This window comes from Chiloscyllium punctatum, chromosome 7, assembly GCF_047496795.1.
Source record: "Chiloscyllium punctatum isolate Juve2018m chromosome 7, sChiPun1.3, whole genome shotgun sequence".
Lineage (NCBI taxonomy): Eukaryota > Metazoa > Chordata > Chondrichthyes > Orectolobiformes > Hemiscylliidae > Chiloscyllium > Chiloscyllium punctatum.
This window is the reverse complement of record NC_092745.1, coordinates 85,457,612-85,478,917: the sequence shown is the minus strand read 5'-3', so window position 1 is coordinate 85,478,917 and position 21,306 is coordinate 85,457,612. Positions and strand designations below refer to the sequence as shown.

The following is a 21,306-nucleotide window of genomic DNA, read 5'->3' as shown; positions in this document are numbered from 1 at the left end:
TGTGAAACGAGACAAGCACATATTAATCTACCTGAGTGGTTCTCTTTTTTTATTAGTTCACATGATGTGTGTAATCAGTCATACAGTGTGTAATTCATACAGTCAAGAGTGAGAGATCCCATCCAGAGTGAAACACAGCTCAAGTGAACATATAGTTCAGGGAATGTGTGACAGCATGGGAATTCAGTGTACGAGGTGCTTTTTGCGAGCTTTATTTGGCTCATAATTTGTAATGTTGTTTGACCAGGTTCAGGGGCCCAGCCCAAGAGTGATATCACAGGTAAAGTTAAAAATCACACAACACCAGGTTATCGTCCAACAGGTTTATTTGAAAGTACATTTGCAGATTTATATTTGCAGATACATTATATTTTGTTCAAAATGCATACATTCTGTAGGCAGTCAGTCCATGTGATATTTGATAAATTCCTAGTTTGGAAATAGAACAAGTCTGGCTCCAGGTTAGCATACAGACAGACTGTAACCTCACACCTTTAATGTAATGTCTGAGCTGAGATGTCACCTTTTTTGTATATTCTAATAAAACCTTAAGTGATGTTAGGGCTGTGACTTGAAAGAAATTCTGGGATTTACATATCAATTGGTCAAAATCTGCATCCCCAATGAGGTTTGTTCAATACATCACATTGGTTATATGGCACTTCGATCTTTTACTATAAATTCTGTGTCCTATAATCTTACCCCACTAGCTACCCGATGAAGGAGCAGCGCTCCAAAAGCTTGTACATTCAAATAAACCTGTTGCACGATAACCTGCTGTTGTGTGATTTTTAACTTTACCCACCCAAGTCCAACGCCAGCAGCTCCACATCATTACAGGTGAACAGTAAGCTACTAATTTAGTGATAGCTACTAATCTGAATCTGTTATAGATGACTTACAAATTGGAAGTAAATAGGGGGAATATTTGCAGGCTAAAAACTAAAAGATCAGTATGACCACTCTAAGATTCAATTAAGAGCTAAGTTACTCAAATAGAGATGTAGGGCCAGGTAATATTGCATCTACTTGATGTGGGAATTGGTGGACCACATTGTAGTTTAGAGTCACCACATCTGTAGCAAGTGTTGGTCACTTGAAGAACTGACTCGGAGTTGATGAGCTGGAGTCTGAGCTTTGAACATGGAGACACATCAGGGAGGGGGAGATGCAGTGTTTCAGGAGACAGTCATGCCCCTCAGATTAATGACCTCAAATTCGGCCCGTGGGAAGGGAAGGGAATGGGGAGGGAAGGGGAGGGGGAGAGAAGGGGAGGGGGGGGCGTGACTACCAGCAAGGCAGGTAGAAGGATCTAGAAGGTTGTGCTGAAGAAGGCTCAACCCTCAAGCTTATCTAACAGATTGGAGATGCTTATTAAATAAAAACTGAAAAACTGTGGATATGGGAAATCAGAAACAAAAACAGAAATTGCTGGAGAAGTTGAGCAGGTCTGGCAGCATCTGTGGAAAGAAAGCAGAGTTAACATTTCGGGTTGAGTGACCCTTCCTCAGAACCAGGTAACCGGCTTAGGGCGGCACGGTGGCACAGTGGTTAGCACTGCTGCCTCACAGCGCCAGAGACCTGGGTTCAATTCCCACCTCAGGCGACTGACTGTGTTGAGTTTGCACATTCTCCCCGTGTCTGCGTGGGTTTCCTCCGGGTGCTCTGGCTTCCTCCCACAGTCCAAAAATGTGCAGGTCAGGTGAATTGGCCATGCTAAATTGCCCATAGTGTTAGCTTAGGGGTATGGGTGGGTTGCGCTTCGGCGGGTCAGTGTGGACTTGTTGGGCCGAAGGGCCTGTTTCCACACTGTAAGTAATCTAATCTACAACCAGTTGCTGCCAGAAGAGTGCTTAGCTTTTAGAGCAATTTCTGTTCTTGGAGATTCTTGTTCCTGTGTGGATGAGAGTGGGACGATAGGGAGGATGAGTACCATGGTACAGGGACTCATTCAAGCATCTATTATAAGAGATGAGATTGTGGAGTGCTTGGTTGTGCATAAGGCAGAGCCGGCACAGCTTCATCAAGGAGAGGTCATGCCTGACAAATCTGATAGAATTCTATGTGGAGTTAATGAGCTAGTTAGACAAAGGCGAGCCAGTGGACGTGATCTATTTGGATTTCCAGAAGTGCTTTGACAAGTTGCTGCACAACAACTGCTAAATAAGGTGATCAAAGAACAATTCTGAAATGGATAGAGTATTGGCTGATTGGCAGAAGACAGGAAGTAGGAATGCAGGGGAACCTTGATTATCCAAACGTGATAGGCGGGCATTATTTCATTTGGATAATCGATTAAATGCCTTTCCTCTGGGGCTTGGAGTTTTTAAAGTTTGCTCCTCATTCAGGAGACTGCAGCAGCACAAAGCACGAGAGGCCCCTCCCTCCCCGTCCAACACCACCCTCTGCTCCCTGTTCCCAACCCCTTCCAACACCGCCTCCTGCTCCTAACCCCGTCCAACACCGTCGCCCCACCCCCACCCCAACACTGTCCAACACCACCCCCTGCCCCCACCCCCAACACCGCCCCCTGCCCTCACCGCCACAAGAGCAGAGGTGTACTGCTGAAGTCTTATATGGGTCTGGTCAGACCACATTTAGAACATCGCTGGCAGTATTGGGCACCATATCTAAGGAAGGACATGCTGGATTTGGAGGAGGTCCAGAATAATCCGAGGATGAAAGGCTCATCATGTGAGGTGCAGTTGAGGACTCTGAGTCTGTACTGACAGAGTTTAGAAGGATGAGGGTAGTCCTTATAGAAACTTACAGAATACTGAGAGGCCTGGACAGAGTGGATGTGGAATAGGTGCTTCCACTAGGAGAGACTAGGACCTGAGGGCACAACCTCCGAGTAAACGGGCAACCCTTTAGAACTGAGATGCGGTGGAATATCTTCAGCCAGAATGTGGTTAATGTGTGAAACTCTGTGCTGCAGAGGGCTGTGGAGACTAAGTCATTGAGCAAAGATAGATAGGTTCTTGACTGGGAAGGGGACCAAGGGTATGGGAGAAGACAGGAGAATGGGGTTGAGAAAATATCAGCCACGATTCAATGAGGGAGCAGACTAAATGGGCTGAATGGCCTAATTCTGCACCTATGTCTTATGGTCGAATAATACAACTTGTTGTTAGGTATCTTTGCTGTGAAGATGGGACTTCATCTTTGATGACTATCCAGTTCTCACTCCTACAGAAACAGTTATGGAGACACACATCTGTGACGGGTAGGTAGATGAAGTTGATCTCAAATACAACTTTTCCCTTTTCTTAGTTTTGCTCACCACCAGCCGCAGACCCAGTAGAGCATCTCCATTCTTTTAGAACTAGATAGCTCCATCAGTTGTGATGCTGCCAAGTCACTCTTGGTGATGGACTCTTAAATTCCCCACCCACAGTATATTCTGCACCTTTGCCACTCTCAAGACATCTTAAAAATAGTGTTCAACATAGGAGCACTGATTAATCACTTAATTGCCAACAGCTTTCTTTGCCACTGTTTGACATGGTGCCTGAAACTTCATTTATTGTTATAGAGTCATATAGTATGGAATAAGATCCTTCAGGGAGAAATTGAGGACTGCAGATGCTGGAGATCAGAGCTGGAAATGTGTTGCTGGAAAAGTGCAGCAGGTCAGGCAGCATCCAAGCAGCAGGAGAATTGACGTTTCGGGTATGAGCCCTTCCTGCTCCTTGGATGCTGCCTGACCTGTTGCGCTTTTCCAGCAACGCATTTTCAGCAATAAGATCCTTCAGTCCAACTCGTCCATGCCAACCAGGTTTCCTAAATTGAACAACTTCACTTGCCAGCATTTGGCCCATTTCCTCTAAACCTGTCCAGTTCATGTACCTATCCAAACGCTGTAATTGTAACTGCCTCTACAACTATCACTCGCAGTTTGTTCCATATATGCTCTACTGTCTGTCTGAAAAAGTTGCCTCTCAGGACCCTTTAAACCCTGGCCCACTTACCTTAAACCTATGCCCTCTAGTTTTGGACTTCTCTACTCTGGGGAAAAGACCTTTGCTATTCACCTTATCTATGTCACTCATAATTTTATAATAGTGCTATAAGGTCACTACTAAGCCTCCCACGCTCTATGGAAAAAGGTCCCAGCCTGCTGGATGAGCTGGACGGAAGGGTCTGTTTCCACGCTGTACATCTCTGTGCAGTCTCATCTTGTAACCCAAACAACATCGATAACATTCTTGTGAATCTTTTCTGCATCCTTTCCAGTTTAATAAACTACTTCTTATAGCAGGGTGACCAGAATTATTGTATACAGTATTCTAAAAGTGGCCTCAATGTCTTGTACAATTGCAACATGACACCCCAACTCTATACTCAATGCTCTGACCAAAGAAGGCAAGCATGCCAAATATATGCTTCACCACCCTGTCTGTGATATCACTTTCAAGGAACTATGCACCTGAACCTCTACGTCTCTCTTTCGAAAGTCCTCCTCAGGGTTCTACCATTAACTATACAATTCCTGCCTGCTTTGTCTTACCAATGTCTACCATTCTGCCTTCATGTATCTTCTGAGTCATATCTTCAAAAAACTCAATCAAGTTCACAAGACACAATTTGTTACACAAAAAGCCATGCTGAGTATCCGTAACCAGTCCATGTTTTTCCAAATGCTTTTAAATCCTGTCTCTCAGAATCCCCAACAATCAACAGCTTACCCACCATTGATGTCAGGCTCATCAGTCCATAGTTTCCTGGCTTTTTCTTGCAGCCTTTCTTAAATAATGGCGCAACATTAGCCAGTCTCCAGTCCTCTGACACCTCATCTGTTGCTGTAGATGAGACAAATATCTCTGCTTGGGGCCCTGAAATTTCTTCTCTAGCTTGCCACAATGTCCTGGGATACACTTGACCATGTCCTGGGATTATTCTCTACCTTTATGCATTTTATGACTTCCAGAACCTCCTGTTCTATAATGTGAAAACTTTTCAAGACATCACTATTTGATTTCCCCAAGTTCCCTAGCTTCAATGCCCTTCTCCACAGTAAATACTGATGTGAAACATTTGTTTAGCATTTCATCCACCTCTTGGGGTGCCCTACATATGTGGGCTCGTTGATTTTTTAGGGACCTTATATTCTCCTTAGTTACTGTTTTGCCCTTGATGTACATGTAGAATCTGTTTGGATTCCCGTTAAGCTTATTTGCGAAAGCTATCTCATGTCTCTTTTTTGCCGTCTTGATTTCTCTCAAGTATACACCTACTGCGTTTATACTCCTTAAGGGATTCATTCGATCCCAGCTGTCTACACATGAAATATGTCTCCTTTTTTTTGACCACAGCCTCAATATCTCTAGATATATTGTGTTCCCTCCTCCTATCAGCCTTGCCTTTCACCCTAACAAGAGCATACGGTCTCCTAAATCTTGTTATCTTGCTTTTGAAAGCCTCCCACTTACCAATCATCTCTTCACCTGCAAACAGCCTACCCCAATCAACTTTTGAAAGTTGTTGTGTAATGCCACTAAAATTAGCCTTGCTCCAAATTAGAATTTTAACTTCTGGACAAGGCCTAACTTTTTCCATAACTATTTTAAAACTAATAGAACTAATAGTCCCTGATGCCAAAGTGCTCCCCTCCTAACACCTCAGTCACTTGCTCTGCCCTATTTCCCAAGAACGTTTTGCTCTCCCTCTAGTAGGTACATCAACATATTGATAAAGAAAATTTTCTTGAACACACTTAAGAAACTCCTCCCCATCTAAACCCTTAACACAATGGCAGTTCACGTCTATACTTGTAAGTTAAAATCCCGACCATTAGAGCACTATTATTCCTACAGATATCAGCGATCTCCTTACATATTTGGTCATGAATTTCCCACTGACTACTGTGGGGCATATAGTACAATCCCATCAAGGTGATTGTCTCCTTATTATTTCTCAGTTCCATACACTGGATGATCCCCAAGGAATATCCACTTTAAATACCGCGTTGTTGTTTTCCCTAATCAAAAACATCAATTGTGAAACCACCCTCATAATCAATTTGTTTTTGCAGCTAGTCTCAACTGGAAGCCTCTTTTAGATCCGCTCTCCCATTTAGTCTGCAACTTGCAACAAGTCTTAAAACTAAATTAAAGCAAATGCCCGATCCTACAAGGATAAGCAATGAGTGGTGAGGGATACAGTCAAGTAATCAGAGGTGGCTCTGTCTCTGGTACAGAAAACAGAAATAGAAAAGTTACAAGACATACAGAAGTTAAGTGGGTTTGTCAAATGAGTACAAGCATTTATATGGAGGAAAAATCCAGTGAGAAAGTGCTAGGTTAGTTGAGCAGTTAATGAAATTACTGAGGATTTGGAATCTCTTATTGCAGAAACTGAGGGAAAAATAGTGAAACTATCTCTCCTTTTGAGGGTGAGGATGAGAGCTCCTGTCAGGGGTCCTGAAGGGTGGAAGGTAGACAAAAGATCTGATCATGCAACTGCCATAAACATTTCCTAGTTTCCTCAGAACGATAATGAATTTTCTCTAAAACCAAATTTTGTCTTATTTTCAGTCATTTAAACAAGATCTAGATTGTAATTTTGGCTCCTTTGAGTCCAGTTTTGTTGAAAATTTACAAAATAGCATATCTGAAATGATACCATTGCAAATGGAAGCTCTTAAATGAATTATGTTAGATTGATAATGAAAGGGTTATGGGCTACTGCTTTTTAATGGCTGCCAAAAACAAAGTGTGTACCATTTCTTGACATATTGCCCATTATTACTTCAAATAGCTTCAATATGAAAGGCTTGCTCTAACTGATTACCCTAAGAAGCACTGCAAATCATACTGATTCATATACAGCCAATCCATTTATAATACAGGTTTAATTCCTTCTAATTAGCAGACTTTCATTAGTAATTAGACAAAAATACATTGTGCTGAATAGATGTCACTCAACAACAACAGCTCCTCCCATCACAATTCGTGCACAGGCATGTATACAGGATTTCTTCTTTCAACCTACCTGTTGATTTATACTGATAAGCAGAGTTTACATAAAAAAAGGAGTCACTGTTACATTTGCTTGCATGAATGAAGCATAGTTTAATGTTCACATTATATGAATCCATAAATCCAACATTTGTGTCTAATAACAAGACATCTAAATTCCATTATGAAATCCTTAGAAAGCATAATGAGTCTTTAATGTACGTGAAGTTTAATTCTCTCCCTGATAAGCATTTGCCTGTGTAGCAAAAACAAAACATAGGCTGGAGCGTCAGAGGCTGAGGGGTTACTTTATAGAGGTTTATAAAATCATGAGAGCCATAAGGGGTAGGTAAGTCTAAAACGAAATGGCATAGGCTTAAGGTGAGAGGGGAAAGATTTAAAAGGAACTGAGGGGGCAACATTTTTAGCTAGAGGATGGTGCGTGTGTGGAATAAGCTGCTAGAGGGAGTGGTGGAGGCTGGTGCATTTACAACATTTAAAAGGCATCTGTTTGGGTACATGAATAGGAAGGATTTAGAGGGATATGGGCCAAATAGGACTAAATGTATTTACGATATCTGGTTGGCATGGACGAGTTGGACCGAAGGGTCTATTCCCGTGCTACACATCTCTATAACTTATTTCTTCCAATTTCAAAACTGATCTTTCTTTTCCAATGTTGAAAAGCATCTACTTCTGATTCTGAGCAGAGATCGAAGTTTTGTTTTCCGAAAGATATAAATTTGTTTTAGGATTTATCGCAAACAAAAACAGAACTTGCCTCCTTACTTGAAGAAAAATTATGTGCTTACATGTGAACAAACAACAGCAGTAGGCCATTCCATCCCTCCAGCTTGCTACACCACTCAATAAGAATGAGCTCATGGTAACCTCAGATTTGCATTCTTACCTACACTTCATGATCTTTAACTGTCCTGCCTCACAAGAATCTATCCTATCTGCCTTGAAAACATTCAAGGACTCTGTTTCCACACCTTCTCAGGGAAAGTTCCAAAGATTCCTGATCCACTGAAAGAAAAACATTTAAGTACCTTGATTTTGAATATGCGATCTTTGATTTATAAACAGATTTTCCTGATTATTCCACAAGAGGAAACATCCTCTCCACATCTGCCCCGTGAAGTCCTCTCAGGATTTTAAACATTCCAATGAAATTGCTGGTTCCTCTTCTAAACTCCAGCCAATTCAAGCCGAGACCATCCAATGTTTCCTTACAAGAAAACCCACTCATTCCAGGTCATCAGATCGTAACTGATATAAGATGACCAATACTGAACACAGTATGCCAAATGTGTTTTCACGAGAACCAGACGTAATTGATGGATAACCCTGCTGATATTGCATTAGATTTTCGTGATAAATGATAACATTCTATTTGCTCTCTTACTTGCTTGCTGTAGCAGCACATTAATCATTTGTCATTCCTGCCAAATACCAGAAATCTAGACCCATTTCCCTTGCAAAGACCATGTCTTTTATTTTTGTGCTTTTTAAAATTGTACACTGAAATATAATAAAATTGTTTTGAAACCCAAAGATTTGCAAGGGTGGCTGGAGGACTTTGATACTTTTGTGAATCTTATCTGCTTGACCGAGATTTCCAACAATTTTCAAATGAACTGGAGCTGAGGGACTGTTCATAATTGAAGCTGATTAGCTGGGGCGGCATGCTGCCTCACAGCACCAGGGTCCCATGTAAGATTCCAGCCTTGGGTGACTGTCTTTGTGGAGTTTGCACATTCTCTCCATGTCTGCGTGGGTTTCCTTCCACCGTCCAAAGGTGTGCAGGCCAGGTGAATTGGTCATGCTAAATTGCCCGTAGTGTTAGGTGCATTAGTCAGAGGGAAATGGGTCTGGGTGGGTTACTCTTCGGAGGGTCAGTGTGGACTGGTTGGGCTGAAGGGCCTGTTTCCACATTGTAGGGAATCTAATCTAATCTAGTCTGGAACTGTGGCCAATTTTTTGTTTAATTCACTCACAAGACTTGTGCGTCACTGGCTGGGCCAGCAGCTAACGAGTGACACTGGTAGAACCAAAACAGGATGGTAGTGAGCAGGATATTGCTGAGCAAGTGCTACTTAATAGTACTGTTAATGATACCTTCCATCATTTTCCTCTGCCTCCCAACAACCCAATTGTTGTCAGGTAGCTGAAAAGCTAGTCAGACCAGAAGAGAAACCAGCAGCTCTACATTTGCCAAACTTGACTTTCTTTCAGTTTTCGGCAGTAAGCAACTTCAAAGTTCTCTGTAAAGAACATGCATATCTTTGCTTCAGCAGATGCTACAAGGTGCAACTTTCAGTTGGCTAAGTCAGAGGCCTTTCATAAGTGAACCAGCCACCCTGTGCCTCTTACAAACCAATTGAAGCAGTTAGCAAAAGGAAGGCCAAAGAGAAAGTTATGGATCAGCAAGGACGAACCCAAAAAATCTTGTGAACAAAGACCATGGAACTTTCATCCCTCTTCTCTGGTATATACTCATCACTGTTTTTAGTATAATGTCAATTAAACAATTGGTTTTAGGGCAGAGGAAAAGCTGCTGTGGAACATCATGCATATTATTATTTGAAATTTGTATCAGCACATAAACTTAATAGCCTTGGTGCAGGGCTGCACTTAATCCTTCATTTTCTTTTTAAATGTGAATTTATACAGCATTTCTATTAACCTCAATTATTTATTTCAGTGTGTATGCCAATTCAGTTGGAAATGCAGAGTGCTGTACATGCATTCTACTGAATTTCATCTTATATGTTGGTTTTCCAGCAAGAAACTGTCTGAAAGAATCTAACCCTGGATGATTCCAATGGGAACCTATGGTTCACTTAAAGTCCTTTTATTGATATTGACTCAGAAATTCTCATGAAAGGAACCACAATGTTAAACAAAGACTATTTGTTTGCATGTTTGCATAAATTATATTGCTTTTAACATTTGATAGCATGTGTACATCTGAGGCAAGAACAGAATAATTTATCAACATCAGTTGGGTAGCTTCACAACATCAATTCATGAGATTGTAAATCACAAATGGCTACTTGAAAAGACTGGAAGGTCAATGTTTCCTCTAATTCTGTGCCTCTCATGTAACCTGCATTAATTCTGCCGCTATAATTTCATGCAATTTTAACATGATACTTCTGAATCTGTTCAAACTTCCAATAAAATTATCAAGTTAATGAAGTTTAAACAATTACAATGAAAAAGATAGAGATTGCATTGAAAACAAATATATTACAAAATCAGCTTTTCTTAAAACTTGGATATTTGAAGTTTTAATCACCAAAACTATATGCTTTTAGAGCGTAGTAAATAAAGCATAATCCAATAAGAAAGCCCATCCAGTATGGCCTATACTTGTTTTAGCTTTCAAAGTGCGGAAAAGATTGAATTTCCATTGCACTTTAACATCAAGGGGATGTTAGAGAAAGAAATATTAGCAGCACTTCACAGAGTTACCTCATTCCCATAAGTGTGCAGGCAGCATCATGAGCCCTCATCTCTGCAATATTCTCCATGGATATCCTGATCAGGTAACAGCTTGTGACGCTACCTGATTATCTTTGCGGAATCAAGTCAAGCCTGCATGACACAATCAAATTGCTTCTCACTTGTTTCCTGAAATACAAAGATCTGGATTTTCCCAACAGTGAACTACTCCATTTGGAAGCGGCAGATCAGAGCAGAGATTTGCTGAATGACTGAAATCAGCCCACACAAATTCCTACCTTCCCCTAACATTCCTTTTCACTTATCTTCATATTTAAGTGAAAATGGAGTTAGGCACTCTGCCCAATTTCTCATAATTATTATCCCTCTATCATTGTTGTCACATAAAAGCGGAATACAAAGTTTGTGAGATGGTTTATACTGGTGGGATGACAGAGAAGGAATTTATAGTTACTTCTTTGTTTTCCATGCTACAAGCAAGATCATTGTCCCTTTCCAAATACCTTACAAATTTGATGGCTGGTATCTCAGGAACTCCAAACTCCTGAAAATAAGCTCTGCCTCTTTATAATGCTGCTACATTATATGTATTCTGTTACAACACCACTGGAGTTTTGACATGATAGCAGTAACACCTTTTGCAAAACAGAGGTTTTCAAGAAAATACCAAACAACTTCACATAATCCTATAATAAGCAAGACTGAGCTAATTAGCAGAGCAAAACCAATCCTTAACTAATCCAGTCCTTCATCTTGACCAATGCTAAGAATACAGAAAACTTTGAAGTAGGGAGCTATCATAGACATTTCTCAAAAGCAAAAGAACGAATAGAGGATAAAAATAGAAAATAACTCAATTTTTAAAATCAAAAATGAAGCTTTCCCAAAATAAGCAATTTGTTACTATGTGCTACCAAACTTTGTTCTGAATTGAAAGTGCTGCAAAGCCTGAAAGCCCATCCAAAGTTTGAGGATATTTCATTCTGTAACTATTTTCACCTTCACCAATATTATCATATGCTTCTGAAATATTTCCAGTTGGATACACTTATCAAACTATGAAGGAGTTCAGTGACTCTCATACATGCAATAATTAAATGTACGTTGAAAACAGCAATCTTGCCTCTTCCCAAGAATTTTCCCAGAATCCTAGCAGTTGACAAAATCACTGAATGGAGAGCAGCAATATCTTATACAGATCACATTAGAAAATAGCACTGATCAGAAAACTGATACTGGTTTAACTTCTTCCTTATGGAACTTACGGTCACTTTCAACTTCTCTGTTTGGAACACTGTCAGTGTCTGAGACCTGTTCCAGTTCGTCTGGTTTTGACAGCTGAATGCTTATGGGCTCTTTGTAAGGTGGAGGCAGTCGCATTGGTGGTGGTATTCCACTTCTGTCAGGACCCAAACTCTGAAAGAAGAAGAGAGATTGCCAGCTATTAAGAGAAAATGCACTTCCTTTAAAACAGTACTACCATTGCATGAACCATGGCTGTCAGCATATTTATAACAGAAATGACTAAATAATCCTTTCAAAGCACAAACAAGGGCACCAACAAAGCAAAACATAATGTCAAGAAGCACCTTGAGGCACTAGACATTGCAAAGACAATGGGCTGTAATAACATTTTGGCAATTGTATTGAAGGCATGTGCACCAGTACAAAGCTGTAACACCAGGATCTATCTGGCAATGTGAATCTCAGGTACAACTTCAGGGGCAGTTGTATTGCGGAAATCGGCCCAGTGCAGACCCATGGTGGCAATGATGTCAGTGGAGGCAAGATGGTGCCAAAGAATGACTTCACGATTCCACCTGGGTGGGCCTGGGTTCCTGATGGCGGAGAGGGTGGCGTTCCGGCTGTGACTGTGTGTGGGGACTCGGGTACCTGGGTGTTCGCAGACTGAAGAGATTGATTTTGTGGCTTTGTTTTTCTGGTAGCGAGGACTCATGGTGTAGATCTGACCATTTCCTTTTCTTTTGGCTGTTATCCCTGCTTCTGTTTTTAATTCTGTCTTTGTATACTAAAATAGCACCAGAGAATGGTAACTTTGCACAATTCTCGCTTACTCCTGTATTCCTGTACTTCAATACACGTGACAATAAAATCTAAACAAAAATCAGGATAAATCTAACCTATTCGATTACCTCATCAGTTTACTTTCAAGCATGAATAAAGTGATGGAAGGTGTCATCAGCAATGTTACCAAGCAGCTTTTTTTTTGGCTTAGCAATAGCCTGTTCCCTGAGGCTCAGTTTGGGATACACTAGGGTCACTCAGCTCCTGACCTCCTGACAGCCTTGGTTCAAACATGGATGTTTGAGCCAAATTGTGAGTGACTGCCCTTGACCTAGAGGTTGACGGAGTGCAACACCGAGGAGCTCTAGCAAAACGAAAGTCAATGGGAATTGGGGGAAAATGCTCCACTGGTTAGAGTCATACCTGGCACACAGGAAGATAGTGGTAGTTTTTGGAGGCCTACCATCTCAGTTCCAGGACAGTTTGCAAGAGTTCTTCAGGAAGGTTCCTTGGCACAAACATCTCAAGCTGTTTCATCAATACCCTCCCTCCATCAAAAGGTCAGAAGTGGAGATATTATTTGATGATTGCACAATGTTCAGCACCATTCATGATTCCTCAGTCACTAGAGCAGTTCATGTAAAAACAATGGAACACCTGGACAATATCCAGATTTGGATTCCAGATTAGTGGAGCTGGAAGAGCACAGCAGTTCAGGCAGCATCCAAGGAGCTTCGAAATCGACGTTTCGGGCAAATGCCCTTCATCAGGAATAAAGGCAGTGAGCCTGAAGCGTGGAGAGATAAGCTAGAGGAGGATGGGGGTGGGAAGAAAGTTGCATAGAGGACAATAGGTGAGTGGGGGAGGGGATGATGGTGATAGGTCAGGGAGGAGAGTGTGGACTGGAGAGGTGGAAAAGGAAATAGACAGATAGGACAAGTCCGGACAAGTCATGGGGACAGTGCTGAGCTAGAAGTTTGGAACTAGGGTGAGGTGGGGGAAGGGGAAATGAGGAAACTGTTGAAGTCACATTGATGCCCTGGAGTTGAAGTGTTCCAAGGCGGAAGATGAGGCGTTTATAAACCTCTATAAGGTCACCCTTGCTCCAAGGAAAACAGCCCCAGCCTATTCAACTTCTCCCTTTAGCTCAAATCCTGCAACCCTGGAAACATCCTTGCAAATCTTTTCTGAACCCTTTCAAGTTTCACAACAACCTTCCAAGAGGAAGGAGACCAGATTTGCATGCAATATTCCAAAAATGGTTGAACCAATGTCCTGTGCAGCCGCAACATGACCTCCCAACTCCTGTACTCAATATTCTGACCAATAAAGGAAAGCATACCAACGCCTTCTTCACGAAGGTAAAAACAATGACTCTGGATTTGTGGTGCTGGAAGAGCACAGCAGTTCAGGCAGCATCCAAGTAGTTTCGAAATCGACGTTTCGGGCAAAAGCCCTTCATCAGGAATAAAGGTAGTGAGCCTGAAGCATAGAGTTCCCGGTTCCCACACTGCCCGGTTCTACCTTCTTCCCAAGATCCACAAGCCTGACCACCCTGGCCGACCCATTGTCTCAGCATGCTCCTGCCCCACTGAACTCATCTCTACCTACCTCGACATTGTCCTATCCCCCCTAGTCCAGGAACTCCCCACATACCTTCGAGACACCACCCACGCCCTCCACCTCCTCCAAGACTTCAGTTTCCCTGGCCCCCAACACCTCATCTTCACCATGGATATCCAATCCCTCTACACCTCCATCCGCCATGACCAGGGCCTCCAAGCCCTCCATTTTTTCCTCTCCAGACGTCCCTAACAGTACCCTTCCACCGACACTCTCATTCGTTTGGCCGAACTGGTCCTCACCCTTAACAATTTCTCCTTTGAATCCTCCCACTTCCTCCAGACCAAAGGGGTAGCCATGTGCACACGTATGGGCCCCAGCTATGCCTGTCTCTTTGTTGGCTACGTAGAGCAGTTGATCTTCCGTAATTACACCGGCACCACTCCCCACCTCTTCCTCCGCTACATTGATGACTGCATTGGCGCCACCTCGTGCTCCCGCGAGGAGGTTGAGCAATTCATCAACTTCACCAACACATTCCACCCTGACCTTAAATTTACCTGGACTATCTCTGACACCTCACTCCCCTTCCATCTCCATTAATGACGACCGACTTGACACTGACATTTTTTACAAACTCACCGACTCCCACAGCTACCTGGATTACACCTCTTCCCACCCTACCTCTTGCAAAAATGCCATCCCGTATTCCCAATTCCTCCGCCTCCGCCGGACCTGCTCCCAGGAGGACCAGTTCCACCATAGAACACACCAGATGGCCTCCTTCTTCAGAGACCGCAATTTCCCTTCCCACGTGGTTAAAGATGCCCTCCAACGCATCTTGTCTACATCCCGCACCTCCGCCCTCAGACCCCACCCCTCCAACCGTAACAAGGACAGAATGCCCCTGGTGCTCACCTTCCACCCTACCAACCTTCACATAAACCAAATCATCCGCCGACATTTCCGCCACCTCCAAAAAGACCCCACCACCAGGGATATATTTCCCTCCCCACCCCTTTCCGCCTTCCGCAAAGACCGTTCCCTCCGCGACTACCTGGTCAGGTCCACGCCCCCAAACCTTGTTGATAAAAACAATGACTGCAGATGCTGGAAACCAGATTCTGGATTAGTGGTGCTGGAATAGCACAGCAGTTCAGGCAGCATCCAAGTAGCTTCAAAATCGATGTTTCGGGCAAAATCCCTTCATCAGGAATAAAATTCCTTCAGGAATTTATTCCTCATGGAGGGCTTTTGCCCGAAACGTCGATTTCGAGCCTTCTTCACTATCCTATCTATCTGCAACTCCACTTTCAAGGAGCTATGAACCTGCATTCCACAGTCTCTTTGTTCAGCAACACTCCCTAGGACCTGACTATTAAGTGTATAAGTCCTGCTAAGATTTGCTTTCCCAAAATGCAGCACCTTACATTTATCTAAATTAAACTGCATCTGCCACTTCTCAGCCCACTGGCCCATCTGATCAAGACTCCTTTGTAGTCTGAGGTAACTTTCTTTGCTGTCCACTACACCTTCAATTTTGGTGTCATCTACAAACTTATTAACTGTACCTCTTATACTCACATCCAAATCATTTATATAATCGATGAAAAGAAGTGGACCCAGCACAGATCCTTGTGGCACACCACTGGTCACAGGTCTCCAGTATGAAAAGCAACTCTCCACCACCACCCTCTGTCTTTTACCTTCGAACCAGTTCTGTATCCAATTGGCTAGTTCTGCCTGAATTTCATGTGATCTAACCTTGCTAATTGGTCTACCATGAGGAACCTTGCAGAATACCTGACTGAAATCCTTACAGATCAGGTCCTCCACCCTGCTTTCATCAATCGTCTTCATTATCTCTTCAAAAAACGTCAATCAAGTTAGTGAGACACGATTTCCCAAGCCATGTTGACTATCCCGAATCAGTCCTTGCTTTTCCAAGTACATGTAAATCCTGTCCCTCAGGATTCCCTCCAACAACTTGCCCACTACCGACATCAGGCTCACGGGTCTCTAGTTCCCTGGATTTTCCTTACCATCTTTCTTAAATTGTGGCACCATGTTAGTCGACCTGCAGACTTCTGGCACATTGTCGGTGAGTGTCAAAGATACAAATATCTCAGCATGGGGCCCAGGAATCGCTTCTCTAACTTCCCACAGAGTTCTCGGGTACACCTGATCAGGTCTCGCAGATTTATCCACCTTTATGTGTATTATGTATTTGCATTTACATCATCAACATTACTTTCAACTACATTAAGTGATACACGATAGTTTGATCTGATTTGAAGGGAGACCAAGTGGACCATCCTACCTGTCATCCATGATGAGTTTACCTCCATTAAGCTTGCTAAACCAAAGTGAAGGATCGCAACATTACACGGATATTGTGCAAAAATTCATGCTAAAAATTCTGCATACAAACTATGAACCAAACAAACAGATACTTAACACTGCAAGAAGGAAATAATCTTTAAAAAGCAACATCCAGAAGAGAAAATGCCAGTATTGCTGTGATTTCATCGAAGTTGAACAGCTACAGAGATTTCTTCAAAAAGGCATCATCAAAGTCAACCTAGGCAATGATTGCCACAAGTGGTCACAGTTGAGAGGCAATGGAGGCTTGAGGTTGACACAAGATGAGCTATTGTGGTGACAAGAGCAGAATAAAGTAAGAGAACAAGATGCTATTTTTATTCTGGGTAATCCAAAATGGAGAATAGGAAAAAAATTGTCGCTGTAACAGCTGCTCCTTTTTTGAGGTATTTTAGGTATTGGAGGTCATTTTCTCAAATTCGAGGAGCAGCAATGACTGTTCGATGTGGTGTTGCATTATTTTGGAATTTTGGGGGACAAAAGATCAAAACAACAACACTTCAAAAAGGACGAAGACAGACGAAGGCAGTAACCACAGGGTCAGAGAAAGAAACCGACATTGCTGTCTGACACAGTAGTGAATCTGCACAATTACTGCCTTTGCTGTTGAAATTCAAATATCTCTGGACATCGGAGTGTGTCTAAGAAAAGTTAACAATAGCGAAATTCACAGCTGACCTTGAAGAAACCTATGTGGGACAGCTCACAACACAAGGCCAGTTAAGTGCATAGTTGTTAAGTGCAACCTTGCTGTAAATCTACAGTAGTGAATAGAGTGGGTTCTTTCTCAATGAGATCTGCCTCATGATTAAATTTAAAAAATATAAACCATAAGTACTAAGTTAGCCTGGAGCAGTGTTATTTTTTAGAACAATAAGACGGTGCTATTTCTGGGTCTATAGATTGGGAAGGAGCAAATATGGCCTTCAGTAGAGTAAAGTGCTCTACCTGTTGGATGTGGGAGTTGAGGGAGAGTTTCCATGTTACTGATGATTTGTTCTTATGCTCTCTCCACCAAAAAGTTCACAAGGCTAGTTGCAAGACTGCAAAATAGTAGTGGTCTACAGCTGCTCTAGCCCAAATTTGCTCTCACAATTTAAATTCTCTTCATATTTATGGTTCAGTTAGGCATTGAATAACCTTTCTGACTCACTATAGGAACGCTTGCACTCTGGACATTATGATAGTTTGAATGTTCTTCTAACTCTGAGTGAAGTCTGGAAGAGTCAATAGGATTAAGGAAAGAAAAGAGAAAAGGCCTTTCTTACATATGCAGTCATTATCAGTGATATATGATCACAGCCTTTCACAGCCATAGAGCCAAAAGGAGGATCTCTCAGCTTACTGGAATCCACAAACAACAGCCCCAACTTTGTGATCTCAGCAGTCCCTTCTTTGTGTACTCATAACTAGATGGTTGGGAGTAGGGGAAATGATGGTGGAGAAGAGAAAGATAAGGGTCTCCTGAACTTGAACAGGTGACACACAGAGAAAACACTTGTGCAAACCACTTGTCCTACAACACATCCTGCTGAGGTGTGCAAAATGTAGAGACATCAGTTTGCCATAAAAAAGGAGCTGTAGTCATGAAGTGTTAGATGTTTGTTGGCATCAGTAACAAAGCAAACATATGTTCCTCACTTTTGTGCACATGGATGTTGAAAAGGTTGTACACATTTCTCATAAATTGGACTTGTACTTTTCTGTCTGATCCACCCCTTAACTCAAGCACTAACACAGAATGCCATTGATACATTTTTTTCTGCCCTGCGTGTAAAAGCCCATCTCTGTGGTTTCTCTTTATTCTTTTTCAAATCCAAGCGAGTCATTTCCTGTTCCCTTACATCCATTCCCACTCACCACTTTCCATTTCTGGTATCCACACTGACCAACAATATAAATCAGTCCTATACCTCTCCCTTTCTGTACCCAAATCATCAACCCATCTTCAAATTTAAAAACATTACCCTCCCTCTGGCTATGCCAACTACTATCCCATCCCCAAACTGCCTTTCCTCGAAATCTTAGGATAGATTCTCACCTTTTAAGTTCATATTAATTTCTCCTGAACCTTGGGTTTTACAACCCTCATACAGCATCAAAAAAGGCCATGTCTAATTCACATGAACAACATTATTTGTGAAATTAACACTGGTGCATTAAATCTTCCCCACCATCCACACACCCTCCCCAACCCCAATCTTTGTGTATCGTTTCAAATATTTAAACACACTGTTCTCCTCAAACACCTTTCCTACATTGCTCAAGCAGTGTGCCCTTAGCTGGTCCTACTATTAATTAGGTGCTAGTAGGCACACAAATGGGTTATTTGCCTGTCTCTTCAACATTATTCTATCAGTCACCGAAAGTTCTATTCTTGTCTTCCTCCTTTTTCTCACATATTTTTCAGGGACACCATATCTACTCTGATTTTTTAAAAATTCATTCACGGATTGAGGACTTTGCTGGCAGGACCAGCATTTATTGTCCCTCCCTCATTGCCCAAACGGCAGTTTAAGAGTCAAACATATTGCTGTGGGACTGGAGTCACATGTGGATCAGACCGGGTAAGAATGGCAGTTTCCTTCCCTAAAGGACCAGATGGGTTCTTCCAACAATGGATTTGTGATCAATATTAGACTTTGAATGTTAGATTTGTAGCGAATTGAAATTCCACCATCAGCCATGGCGGGATTCGAACCCAGGTCCCCACGACTTTACCTGAGCCTCAGGATTAACAGGCTAATGATAACACCACAGCACCATACCTTATCACCTAATTTTATTTCCTTTCTGGATTCCAAACTTTGCCTGTGCCATCAAGCTGTATGTCAGGCCTCCAGTGTTATGAGTTACTAATTCAACCAGTTTAAAATTAGGAAGGTCGAAACAATTATGTTTAGTCCTCACTATAAATTGGCATTAGGTCTACATCCGCTCCCTGCTTTTGCATCATGTGTACCTCTTGGCCATTGCTTTTTATTTTTGCAACCATGGTCGATTATATGATCCCAATTTAGGTGGCAACCACAAACGTTTTCCAATACAGCTGACTTTCAATAACATCACCAGAGTCTGATCCTGCCTCAGCCCATCTGCCACTGAAACACTCATGGCTTTGTCTGTCCAATATTTCCTTACTAACATTTATCTCAATCAACTTCAGCTCAGCCAAAACTCTGCAACCCATATCCAATTCACCAGTGTGGTCTGTTCAAAGTCTGGGCTTTTCTTCTCTCTGTAAAACCCCATAGGCCTTGCAAACCTTCCCTTCATTCCTCAAGCTCTCTGACTTCTTCTAAATTGAATGCCCTCTGCTCCACTTCCTGCAATGCTTCTCCCCCACCCACCCGCCCCAAAAGCTCCACCCCAACATAACCCTGGCTTAGCAAGATGGCATCTCTTCCATATGATTGAAATTTGTTGTATTGCTGTAAAAGGTCACTTCCTCTATTAGCTGTGCTAAAAAATACTTCAAAAACGACATTGCATTAATAATTAGTTCATATGCAACTATGCAATCCACACTTTGAATCTATTCCTTCTAAAAGTCACACTTTTTAACCATGAAAGCAAAAAATATGTAACAGTATAGCTGCACACCAAACAACAGAAAAAGAGTTCTTATTCTGCATCTTTACAAAATATAATTCAACATGCAAAAATTCACCTTTAGTAAATGGTTACCTATATCAAAATCTTCTGTAAGAGTTTACCTTTACTAGTTTTTTCCTTTCTCTTTCTTCTCTTTGTCCAGGTTTGCTTTGATGCACTGAGTATGGCTGTTAGAAATCCAAAAGAAACTCAGAATTAAATGATATCTTGTATTTTAATTCATGAAAAATACAACTTGGTTGAGTTGCATTATGGGCATTCAATTGCATCATTTTAAGGATCATAACTAACACTTTTTGTTGCTTGTTATTCTTTCTGATTCAAATCGAGATCACATGATATGAACAGCATCTTCCTTACCAAGGGTACAAAAAGCTTTGACAACTCTTTCCCACTGAATCTCCTCCCTGATTAAATCATAGCAAAACATACAGGAAATCTTTATTCATATGTTATTCACAAGCATGTAAAACTAGATATTGAGAGCAAAGTAGAATGGAACCCAGCACGAGTAAAAGGTTCATAACCTGAAATGTTTACTCTATTTTCCTATTTAAATGTTGCCAGGTCTGCTGATTATATCAGGTATTTTTATTTTTTTCATAATATCATTTCCAAAGGTCATATAAGTAATCCAATTTCTATCATCAGCCAAAGGTTGCCATTTTGCAGCCAGCATAGGGGTGAACATATTTAATCGTGAATGATTCTCTACCCCCATGAAGAAAACACACCGAATTGAGCTCCAAACTGCTCAACAGCTGGCTGGTGAGCTTCTTGGGAAATTGCAAGTCATGATATTGAAACCCTGTGTTTCCAGAAACTGCCAACTAATGAGAGATCAGCAGGATGTGGGTCATTGAAAACCATTTGTTACACCTCTTAAATTAGGGAAAAGATCTGCACCCAAGATCATGTGGTGCACCAAGTCCCATAAATTTAACCATACAACGTCCATTATTCACATGTTAAGCCATTCTCTAATCCTCCAATATGCCAGATAGGAAGTGCCTAAAATCATTACAACTTCCCAATATGTCTGCTGATGAAAGCATTGATGTGCATTGTGTACGGTTAATGCATGTAAGGTTCTGAATGAGCAAATTTAGATCCTAATGCTTTTTAAGGCTGTCACTGGTAGAGTGGTTGATTGGAGTCTAGGTCTTGGACTCAAATCAATTTTTTTGGGACTTGGACAAAATCGACTGGTAACAGTTCTTGATTTAAAAACAAATTTTTTTAATCCTCATTCACTTCTTTCATTATGAACTCATGTAAGGAGGTGGCTGCT

The 21,306-nt window shown here is 41.8% G+C and overlaps 1 protein-coding gene across 5 annotated transcripts in view; it reads right to left on the bottom strand.

Moving 5' to 3' along the window:
• Positions 1-21,306, bottom strand: part of patj (PATJ crumbs cell polarity complex component) — a 390,366-nt gene that overhangs the window by 202,380 nt on the left and 166,680 nt on the right. For all 5 annotated transcript variants that reach the window (XM_072574241.1, XM_072574240.1, XM_072574242.1 and 2 more), the window contains 2 exons: positions 20,117-20,182; positions 11,696-11,846 (listed from right to left, as the gene is read on the bottom strand). In XM_072574241.1, the coding sequence (XP_072430342.1) occupies positions 11,696-11,846; positions 20,117-20,182 (217 nt within the window). The remainder of the gene's footprint in view (positions 1-11,695; positions 11,847-20,116; positions 20,183-21,306) is intronic.